General features: G+C 44.7%; 2 protein-coding genes across 3 annotated transcripts; one reads left to right on the plus strand and one right to left on the minus strand.

Moving 5' to 3' along the window:
- Positions 1-218: 218 nt before the first annotated feature.
- parp12b (poly (ADP-ribose) polymerase family, member 12b) lies at positions 219-4,892 on the minus strand. Its single transcript, XM_061029241.1, has 8 exons — positions 4,493-4,892; positions 3,695-3,830; positions 2,836-3,085; positions 2,666-2,740; positions 2,252-2,378; positions 2,000-2,168; positions 1,232-1,352; positions 219-1,047 (listed from the first exon to the last, which is right to left on the minus strand). Exons 1-8 carry the CDS (start codon positions 4,828-4,830, stop codon positions 878-880), a joined length of 1,386 nt encoding a protein of 461 aa, XP_060885224.1. The 5' UTR covers positions 4,831-4,892; the 3' UTR covers positions 219-877.
- Positions 3,554-11,264, plus strand: ovch1 (ovochymase 1). Of its 2 annotated transcripts, XM_061029239.1 has the most exons (14): positions 3,554-3,739; positions 4,216-4,258; positions 6,184-6,246; positions 6,363-6,546; positions 6,773-6,848; positions 7,704-7,893; positions 8,576-8,715; positions 8,797-8,947; positions 9,036-9,077; positions 9,294-9,516; positions 9,614-9,768; positions 9,861-9,959; positions 10,834-10,967; positions 11,061-11,264. In XM_061029239.1, the coding sequence occupies exons 1-14, from the start codon at positions 3,593-3,595 to the stop codon at positions 11,220-11,222; spliced, it is 1,809 nt and encodes a 602-aa protein (XP_060885222.1). In that variant the 5' UTR covers positions 3,554-3,592; the 3' UTR covers positions 11,223-11,264. The 2 variants fall into 2 exon arrangements, with proteins under 2 accessions (XP_060885222.1, XP_060885223.1); XM_061029240.1 differs by lacking the exons at positions 3,554-3,739; positions 4,216-4,258 and adding an exon at positions 5,703-5,830.
- Positions 11,265-11,319: the final 55 nt, after the last annotated feature.

The following is an 11,319-nucleotide window of genomic DNA, read 5'->3' on the forward strand; positions in this document are numbered from 1 at the left end:
CGCACGCACGCACACACACACACGAATCTGTCTATAGAGATAAGCCAACTAAAAAAACGTAAACTTAATCATACTGTAGATAAATATGTTTGCACAAGTGTTAAAGTGTTGTTTGTGTTATATGGCTGTTTGTGTGCGTGCGTGTGTGTGTGTGTGTGTGTGTGTGTTTTGCGTGCTTAAAGGATTTTTGTGTTTCAAAATCATCTCTCAGCCTCTCACACTTTAAACAAATGAAGTTTATTTTCATGTAACAGTAAATAAGTGAATAAAATACAGTATCATGTTTTAATAAAAGGCCTTTGAATACATGTAACATGAATATAATTATATAAACTTATAAACACTTCAGCTCTCCGAAAGGTAAAAAGGAAAAAAAATACATTTCATAATGTTTGATAAATCTTCTATAAAAGTTAAAATTTTGTCTTAAACTTTTCACAAAGATAAATTCTTTATTTTTCTTAAAGGTCACATCTTCTGCAAAATCCTCTTCCCCATGTTTTCTTACTTTACTTTAAATACTACATTTACAAAATAGGAAAATTTCTTGTCTGAATGTGTTGTCTCAGTTCAGAGTTAAAACTACATCTCAGTCATGGGAGTTGTAGTTTTTACAGTAAATATTTCTGATTTACAGTGAAGTGCTCGTCTTCTCGCCTTGTTGATGTCAGAATTTGTAAATGAAACATTCAGAAACAAGAATTCTTTACACAATCAAGAAAAAGTTCAGTAAGATGAAAATGAATAATAATAATAATAAAAATGTATGTGCAGTAAATAGACACGTTAGCTAACATTAGCTTGTGTTTGCATTATGGACTACAGATTTGGACACCTGCAGAAAACTTCAGCCTCCATCCTCAGACTCGTCTCTACATTAAAGACTCGAAGTCAGAAAGTGACCTGTTGCAAGTGAAAGATAAGCTCCGCCCACAGAAGGTGGCAGTGCTCTGGAGAATTCAGGCTGCACCGCCGCCACCGATACGAAGCGAGGGCGGCGACGAACTCTCCTCTTTGTCTTGTATTTAGGGTTCCTCTGGTACATGTCTGCCATGAAGAAGAAGAAAAAGTCAGAGAACAAAACCAACGAAGAAGAAGAGTGTCTCATTTATTCACTCGGCTGCTGCTTTGACAAAAACAAAACCAACGAAGAAGAGTGATGCTGATGTGATAAAAGCAGAGGCGGTTACAGAAGAAACATCAGACTCAGATCCTGTTCAGGACTTCTTACCTTGGAAGGTTAGGACGTACTGTCGGTGTCCTTTCTTCACTTCGACCTCAGCAGACCGGTCAGACTGAAACGAGACCTCCAGAGACTGAGACGTCACTGAGGTGGTGCGCTGCTTTTCATCCTAAAGAAAGAACTCAGACTGTCAAGTCAGGATCCAACCATGATTTTATGATTAACAATTTAGAAAAAACTGACCTCTGAGGACTAGTTTTAGAGGTCTGGGGACTAGATTTATACATCTGCATCTAGTCCCAAGACCTCTAAAACTAGCATCCAGACCTCTAAAACTAGCATGCAGACCTCTAAAACTAGTCCTCAAACCTCTAAAACTAGCATCCAGACCTCTAGACCTAGCACCGAGACCTCTAAAACTAGCATCCAGACCTCTTAAACTAGCCTCCAGACCTCTTAAACTAGCCTCCAGACCTCTAAAACTAGCATCCAGACCTCTAAAACTAGTCCTCAGACCTCTAAAACTAGCATCCAGATCTCTAAAACTAGCATCCAGACCTCTAAAACTAGTCCTCAAACCTCTAAAACTAGTCCTCAAACCTCTAAAACTAGTCCTCAGACCTCTAAAACTAGCATCCAGACCTCTAAAACTAGTCCTCAGACCTCTAAAACTAGCATCCAGATCTCTAAAACTAGCATCCAGACCTCTAAAACTAGTCCTCAAACCTCTAAAACTAGTCCTCAAACCTCTAAAACTAGTCCTCAGACCTCTGCATCTAAACCTTAAACCTTTGTCGTAGAGGCGTCGGGACTCACCGGATGTCCGTACTCGATCCAGTCACCATGGTCCCCCTTGTAGTACCACAGCCACTCTGTGGTCAGGACATAGTGCGGCGGCCTCAGTACCGAGGACACCGTGGAGAGGCGGCGGACGGGCTTTGAGCCCTGCTTCATGGACAGGAAGTTGACAGGCTGACGGCTGGAGCTGATAAGAGAACACACACACGTTTCAGTCGCCTCCTCGTTAACAGATTATCTTCACACCGGAACAAAGTCCTGACCTCTGACCTTTGAGTCTTAGAAGGGTCACAGAAATCCCTTTCGATGTCTTCCATGTCCTCCAGGTTTATCCAGGCGACGCCGTCAAACACCTGCCACTTGTACGGCAGGTGGAAGTGAACAGAGCAACACTCGTCTGCAAAAACACCAGACTCCATTTCAAAAACACTAAAATTCAGACTGAGATGAATTTATTGATTTCAGCTGCTGTGATCCAAGAATTCATTTAATGTAAAGATAAAAAAATACATGTTTAAATGTTGAGGAACACGACTTGTTTCTCGGACTGATTTAAAGTCTAAACTTTGACGCTCTGCTGCCATCTAGTGGTGATTAAAGGAAACTGTATGGCCAGACTGTGTCACATGATCATCAGGTGTATGAGTCAAACTGATGATGATGATGATGATGAAGGTCACTTACTTTTGTACTTGCAGCTGTTCCTGATGAAGTGCAGACAGATCTCGTCTGTTCTCTTCAAAGGTTCCACATTTCTCTCTGATGGACAAACAGGAAGAGTGAAAACAACGATGATGAAGGTACAAAAACAGTCACCACACTCACCTGTGCAGGTGGCAGGGCGGCAGACTCACCTGTGAGGGCGTTGCTCAGGTGGTACATGTTCCTGTAGATGACTGGCAGTTTCTCGATCCGGTTCCTGCTCAGTCCTCGCTCCTCCAGCATGCTGCGGCCACGTTGGTCGATGGCGTGCTGCCGTTTGCACTGGAGCCCAAACGCGCAGTGGCCCTGAACGAAGAACTGACACAGATGCAGTTTGGTGCAGCTCACCTGGAAGGTGCAGGCACCGCGGGGAGCCAAGCCTTTATTATAGTGAGAACACACCTGAAGGTTGGAGGAGACAATGACCTGTTACGCCTGAGACACACACACCTGAGGAACGGACTGATTAAAAAACAAGAATGACTCTTTTTGTTTCATTTATTATCCTGAAGGTTCAAAGTTCATTTTTTACCTCTTCAAACTTCATCCCTCCATTGGAAACATTATTTTTTTTTTTTTTTTACGTCAACTTTTTTCTTCAGACTTTTCTTCTTTGTTTCTTCGTTATTTTTGTTGTTTTTTTGTTGTTGTTATTCTTTTTATACGTTCTGTGTTATGACGTGAAGTCTACCCTGAATATATCGTCCAAACACAGAGCAGGATCCTGTCCGTCACAGAATCTGCTCTGATTGGTTCTAAGTCTCCGTAAAAAGAAGAAAAAAAAAAGAGAGTAAAAAAAAACAAAAGCAGAAAAAAAACCAGAGGAAAAAAAGTTCAGAGGAAAACGTCGACTTAACGCCCTCTGCTGGACAAACTGAGAAAAGACCATATGATGCTCAAAGTGAAGAAATGAAACTGATGACATATTTACATATGAAAATATTGTGTGTGTGTGTGTGTGTGTGTGTGTGTGTGTGTGTGTGTGTGTGTGTGTGTGTGTGTGTGTGTGACCTCGGGAAGCAGCTCGGGGTCATTCTGCAGCAACAGCAGGCTCAGGTGAGTCTCGTCGAGCTCGTGCAGCTCGCACTCAGTCAGCACTCGATGGTTGTGATAAGATCGGATATTGTGGGAGAATTTACATGACTTCCTGTCAACAAAAAACAACACAATAACAAACAAAGAGGTTCATTACTTAATTTTGATGATGAGTCTCCTGATCAAACATTAAAACCTGTTGAATAAAACTTCAGAAATAAATCCAGAGAAATGCTGAAAGATGTGATGATGTTACAAAGGGAATAGTTCTGTATGTTTTTAAAAGATGTAAATGAATGTGACCTTTTCTGTTTGAGGAATAAAACTCATCAGGATGAATCAAACATGTTCAAACATGATGATAATTTAGGATTTAAAAACACTTAAAACAGTTTACATCATGTATGTTTTATATTTAATCTGATCATAAGAATGCTTTATCTGCTCTTGTTTTGATGACGTGTCTATCAGCTGTTTCGTTTCTCTGTAAACCACAGCTGCTCGGCTATGACGTCACAAACGTCACAACAACAAAAACAGGTATGTTTGTTTACGTCACGTGTCTTAAATGGATTAGACCGAAGAATCATTTCTTTACAGTCATCATTACTGATGAATTATCGATTATCGATCTGTCAGCCGCAGCTTCGCTTTCTGTTTCCTTAAGTTTCGGTTCTGAGCTGCAGGTGTGTCTGTATCACTCACTCACGTGCTTATTCTTGTTTTAAACATATTCATATTTAACATTACTATTTTATATAAACACTGACTCACCTGCCCTTGCCGAACCTACAGTTTCCGGTGATGAAGAACCTGCACAGGTGCAGCTGTTGACAGGCTTCGCCGTCCGCGCACCGCTCGCGGCTGTACGCGCCGCACAGCCGCAGTGAAGTCCGCGCGACCACCGTGTAGTCCTCCAGCCCATCCCCGCAGACCCCCGCCTGGTCAGGGACCAGCAGGAAGCGGGAGCAGCCCTTCATGATGTAGAAAAAATCTTTTTCTTTGGTGTTGCAGCTCTCCAGCAGCTCGCGCTGTAGGTCGGGGAAGCTCAGAGATCCTCCCGCGCGGCAAAGCGCGTGCGTGGCCTCCGCGATCTCCCTACTGAACATCATAACCGATCAGCTGATCCGGTAAGACTGGTGTCGGCAAGGGGAGTACTGACAGGTACGTCACAGTTACAACGTCACCTCCGCCCTATACCTACCACAATAAAAGCTTTGAATCTTCCATTTCCCATCTGCACAGCTGTCCCAAAAGTCATTGGACACTTTAATGATTACCTCAATTACTTACATAGCACCTTTAATTTAATGTTTGCACTGCCTGTTCTTTAATGTCTGTTTTTTTATGTCTTCTTTTTAAACATTGCTGTACATATATAGACAACACAACTTCAGAAGGTCAACACTTTTTTATTTTAATTTTTTTAATTTTATTTTTTAATTTTATTTTTTTTTGTTTTATTTATTTTTTTATCTTATTTATTATTTTTTTATTGTTATTATTATAATTATTATTTTTTTTAATATTTTTTTTTATATTCAGGTCTAATTACAGATTTTTTCCTCAACTGTTTTTAGGTTCTTTCTTTAAATTACACATATATTTTTATCCCTGCACGGGTTATGTAAATTTCTTGTATAAGTCTATTTTTAATTACACAGTTTAAGTTTGATTCATCTAGGGGTATTCTTTAAGTCTTTTTTCGGGTTAATATATATGTATGGGGGGGGGGGGGGGCGTCGGTTTTGTGGTTTAATTTGTAACAAATGTTTCATGTCATGTTCGTCTTTGTAACATGATACTGGATGCTTTGAACTTCCCTCGGGATCAATAAAGTATCTATCTATCTATCTATCTCTCTATCTATCTATCTATCTATCTATCTGTCTTTTAGCTGTTTTTCTATTTCTGTTATTTTAATCTGAAATCTTAATCGAATTTGGCGCCCCCCTGTGGACAAAGTATGTAGTGTGAATCCCACAAGTGTGACCAATGATGACACAGGTGAGGCTGCAGGAGACTCATCAGAGTGAGTGTGTGTGTGTCGGTGAATCATGAAGCTGTGTGAGTTCATCGTGCTGACTGTGAGTCTGTTTCCTCTGAACTCAGGTGAGAAATCTGACCTCAGAACAGATTACCTGTTTTTATTCCTTTTTCATGTTAAACTGTGTCGACAGCAGATCTCAGATCAGATCCATTAAATCAGAATATTGAACTGTTTTTTTTCAGACGCTCTGATTGTGAATCATCAGAGCACGTCGGAGTTAAAAGTCACAGCTGCAGCTGATCCCGGATCAGGTCAGACCTCATGTTGTCTGCTCACAATTAAAACGGCTAATCAAAGATTGAAACACGCACGGTTTGAATCTGAGTGTTGATGAGTCACCTGGTTCTCTTTACTGACTCGATTTGATTCAACATTTTCATGCTCCTGATGGTTTTTGTTGTTTTTGTCTCTTCAGGTCAAATCGTGAATCAGACTCAGGATCAGAATGAAACCTTCTCGGATTTTTTTGGATTCAGCGGTGAGATTAAAACTCTTAATATAAACACAACAGTATTAATGTGAGCTGTGCCTTTAAGATGAATATAACATGAGTCCTCTGTGTGTGTGTGTGTGTGTGTCATGTCTCCGGGTCAGATGTGTCGGGTCGTCGGGTCTTCAGTCTTGAACAGGAGGCTGAGACTCGGATCATCGGCGGGGCTGAGGCCTGGGCTCACTCCTGGCCCTGGCAGGTGTCTCTCACCTTCTCCTCCATGCCGGCCTGCGGGGGCGCCATCATCGGGCCGCTGTGGGTCATCTCTGCTGCACACTGCTTCAAGAGGTCAGGGGTCACTGTCATGTTGACAATGTTTGGAAACAAGAAATGACCCTACTGGGTGTCTAGGACTTTTTGATTTATTGGTCTACAGATTTATTTTCAGACCGATAGGGACCCCTTCCTTCCTCCTTTGGGTCCCTGGGTGGTCGGCTCATGCTCACCTGATGGACCTGGATCAGATGGACCTGGTTCAGTAGAAACAGTGTGTGTGTGTTTGTTCTGTCTGCAGGTACAAGAAAGCTGCTTTCTGGACGGTTCTGGCAGGAAAACACGACCTGGATAATCATGAAGAACCGGGACAACAAGTGAGACACACACACACACACACACACACACACACACACACACACTCAGATGGACCCCTCAGACTGGGTCATAATGACGTGTTAACTAGTTCCTAGTGAGGGTTAATTTCAGTTAATTTATAGTAATTTCATAGAACAGGATGTCCTAAATTAATGCAAAGACAAGGAGACTATTGTTGAACATCAGAGCAGCAAAAAGTGTATTTTTTATTGTTGAATTGAGATTTCACAAAGACATCAAAAGTATTAAAATAATAAATAAATATTAACAGCAACGTGATTTAATATTCTTTTGTTTTTAACAACAGTCCCTGTAAATATAAAACACTTTAAATAAACATGTATTTGATCCTCAGTACACATTGGAAGTTGTTAACTTGTATGATGATATTAAATGTCTCTTAGTTGGAGCAGTGTTTGAACTCACAGGTTGCTGTCTCCATGACGACCGGACACAATAGGCGTTGCACGTGATCCGAAAGTCGTCATCGGTGCAGACTCGCTGGTGGAGGGTTTTACAACCCACTACCACTCCCCCCTAGTTGGTTTGGGACGGACTTAATATGGCGGACCCTCCATGAGGACGCGCAAACGGAGGGGTAGTGGGTAGGGAGAGGGTGTAGTGGCTGGTTTGAAAAAGACCCCTAGACAGAGGGTGACTTCCTGGTCAGGGCGGGGCTTAACAGAGGGTGACTTCCTGGTGAGGGTGGGGCTTGACAGAGGGTGACTTCCTGGTGAGGGCGGGGCTTGACAGAGGGTGATTTCTGAAGCCAGTTTCTGATTCAATTATAATTTAAGTATAAAGTCAGTGAGGTAAACAGGCGATCATGTGACCTTGTTGTTGTTGTTGTCCAGATGGTGGGCGTGTCCATGATCATCTCCCATCACGACTACAACCCTAAAACCAAAGAGTGCGACCTCGCCCTGGTGAAGCTTCAGCAGCCGCTCGTCTTCGACAGCCTCGTCAGACCCATCGACGTCTGGAACAGCCCCCTGTCCCCCAACAGGAAGTGCACCATCACGGGGTGGGGCTCCACCCGAGAGAGTAAGAGTCCTTTAACCCCTTCACTCAGGTGGAGGTGATACATACAGCAGCTGATTGCCATGGAAACGGGAGTGAAAGTGTGCAGGGGGAATGTGGTCACCGGGTTCTGGTGAAGTCAATAATCAACGTGGACTCAAACTTGTTTTTAAATGTAACAATCTGGCCCCTGAACCTCTCTCCAGATGCGTTCAAAGACAGGACGGAAACCGGGTAACGAGAAGCACTGAGTGGAAACTGTAGCATACAACATCGTAGATCTACGTTTGGGCAATCAGCCTTCTCCATCAAACGCTGTAAACTCTGGAACACATTACCACCTGAAATAAAATTAATCTCAGACTTAAAATCTTTTACAAAACAGGTGAAATGCTCAAAGCAAGCCAGAGCTGTACCCACTTTTAAATAGTATCTTAAAACTACATTTTAAACTGGTTCATAGCATTTGTATTGTTGTACATGTATTTGAATGTATCCTCATAAAGTGTTATGTGGTTTTATGTAACTGAATGTTGTACATGTTTACATGTCAAAGGCCCAACCGGGGACACGAGTTTGAAATGATCAACAGCTATAAACTCTTTATGCAGCACATCAGGTTCATGCTTTGTATTGAAATTATGTTAAATTGCATTGTCCCTATTGAATAAATTCAATAACTAATGTGTGTTCTGGTTTTCCTCAGACGGTCCTCGAGTCAACAGACTGCAGGAGGTGAACGTGACCATACTGCCAACCGACGTCTGTAACCGGTTCTACCTGGGAAAAATGAGACCCACCATGTTCTGTGCCGGGAAGGAGGAGGGCGGAGCCGACGCCTGTCAGGTTTGGACAACTTCCAGCGCTGAAAATACACTGCTGTCCCTCCTGTTTGTCTCTAACCTGGTCTGGTTCTTTTTGTCTCAGGGGGACTCTGGTGGTCCTCTGTCCTGCTTCACTGGGAGCAAATACGAGCTGGCAGGTTTGGTGAGTTGGGGGGTCGGTTGCGGACGAGCCAAAAAACCAGGAGTCTACACCAAAGTGCAGCAGCACACGGACTGGATATTCGAGGTCCTGAGTGAGTCTGGGGGGGGTTGTGGTCTCTGACGGGACGGGGGGTGTGTGTGTACCTAAACAAGCTGAACAGTTCCTGTTTCTTTTCACAGGTGACTCAAACGGTCCATTCGCAGATGACGCCGACCCTGAAGGTTCTTACATTCAACTTAGTTTTTTATTTTTTTACCTCGCTCTAAGCTGCTGCTCGGACATGTTAGTAGAAACTCACCTCCAGCTCTGTGTCGCATCCTTACTGTTTGTTCACCTGGACTTTTTCTTCTTCTTTTTGTTTTTTTTTTACTCTCATTTTAGAAACAAAGAAGAAAAGTCTGAAGAAAATAATAATTATTATTATTATGTTTTTACAGAGGACATGTGTGGGCAGCAGCAGAGCTCCAGCTGTCAGCGGGCTCCAGGACTCGCTGCTCTCTCAACGTCCAAGAGCGGTAAGTTGTCTGTGGGGAACGTCTCCGAGTCCTGCCCCTTCTCCTGGCCCTGGCAGGTCAGCCTGCAGTCCGCCGGAAACCACTACTGCAGCGGAGTCCTGATCCACCACCGCTGGGTGCTCACCGCCAAACACTGCAACGTCAGGTAAATACTAATAATACTATTAAGCTCTCAGTGTCTCTGGTCTACCAGAATCCTCTCTGCCAGTCTGACTGCAGGACTCTGGTTTCTGTCCCTGTAGAGCCAAGGAGGACGTGGCGGTCCTCGGAGTCCATGACCTCCGCTTCTCGTCTCAAAGCGCCCCAGTGGAGAAGGTGTTTGACATGAAGGAGGATGGCAGCTTCCCCCCAAAGTCTGACCTGTCCCTGCTCCGCCTCAGCGTGCCCGCCAGATTCTGTTAGAACACCTGACATACAAAGCTTTTACTTTGAAGGATCACTTCCTGTATGTTGTTTGAAATAGACTTTAACACTTTCCTCTGGTCTCAGGCTCCAGTGTGTCCCCGCTTTGTGTCCCTGATGAAGACGAGGTCCTGGACAGCAGCTGGTCCTGTGTGACCACCTGCTGGGGATCCACCAAGGCAACAGGTGATCCACACACCTGTCTGTCTCTCTGCACCTCACCCACCTGTCTGTCTCTCTGCACCTCGTCCACCTGTCTGTCTCTCTGCACCCACCTGTCTGTCTCTCTGCACCTCGTCCACCTGTCTGTCTGTCTCCCTGCAACTCGTCCACCTGTCTGTCTCTCTGCACCTCGCCCACCTGTCTGTCGCTCTGCACCTCGTCCACCTGTCTGTCTGTCTCTCTGCACCTCGTCCACCTGTGTCTGTCTCTCTGCACCTCGTCCACCTGTGTCTGTCTCTCTGCACCTCGTCCACCTGTCTGTCTCGCTGCACCTCGTCCACCTGTCTGTCTCTCTGCACCTCGTCCACCTGTGTCTGTCTCTCTGCACCTCGTCCACCTGTGTCTGTCTCTCTGCACCCACCTGTCTGTCTCTCTCTGCACCTCGTCCACCTGTCTGTCTGTCTCTCTGCAACTCTTCCACCTGTCTGTCTCTCTGCACCTCGCCCACCTGTCTGTCGCTCTGCACCTCGTCCACCTGTCTGTCTGTCTCTCTGCACCTCGTCCACCTGTCTGTCTCTCTGCACCTCGTCCACCTGTCTGTCTGTCTCTCTGCAACTCGTCCACCTGTCTGTCGCTCTGCACCTCGTCCACCTGTCTGTCTGTCGCTCTGCACCTCGTCCACCCGTCTGTCTCTCTGAAACTCGTCCACCCGTGTCTGTCTCTCTGAAACTCGTCCACCCGTCTGTCTCTCTGAAACTCGTCCACCCGTCTGTCTCTCTGAAACTCGTCCACCCGTGTCTGTCTCTCTGAAACTCGTCCACCCGTCTGTCTCTCTGCACCTCGTCCACCTGTCTGTCTGTCTCTCTGAAGATGTGCCCTGTCATGTCTTGCTCTGTAGAATCCATCAACCCGGACACACTGCACCAGGTGGGACTGACTCTGGTCAATCAGACGAGCTGCAGGGAGAAGTGGCCGGGGCTTATTGGTGACTCTCATATCTGCACACACCCTGCAGGCTCCGCCTCCTGCATGGTAACGTCCTTAAAGCAGACAGCTTTCATGAATTAGATTTAATCTTAGATAAACTAAAGATCACGTTTCAGGATGTTGTTTTCCTCTCGGCAGGGCGACCAGGGAGCTCCTCTGGTCTGTAAGAAGCGTGGCGCGTACTTCCTGTTTGGCATGGTCACATGGGGCAGCAGGCAGTGCGATGCAGACAAACCTGCCGTCTTCTCTCGAGTGGCAGATTATCACTCGTGGATCACCGAGCTGACTGAAGATATCTGAATGTTGATTGCAAAATAAAGTTTTATGAAGTTTGATCTTAAATGAGTGAAACAATCTGTGGTTAGCTTTTAGCATCAGCTAGCATCCTTCATATGAT

This window comes from Labrus mixtus, chromosome 22 (assembly GCF_963584025.1).
Source record: "Labrus mixtus chromosome 22, fLabMix1.1, whole genome shotgun sequence".
NCBI classification, from domain to species: Eukaryota; Metazoa; Chordata; class Actinopteri; order Labriformes; family Labridae; genus Labrus; species Labrus mixtus.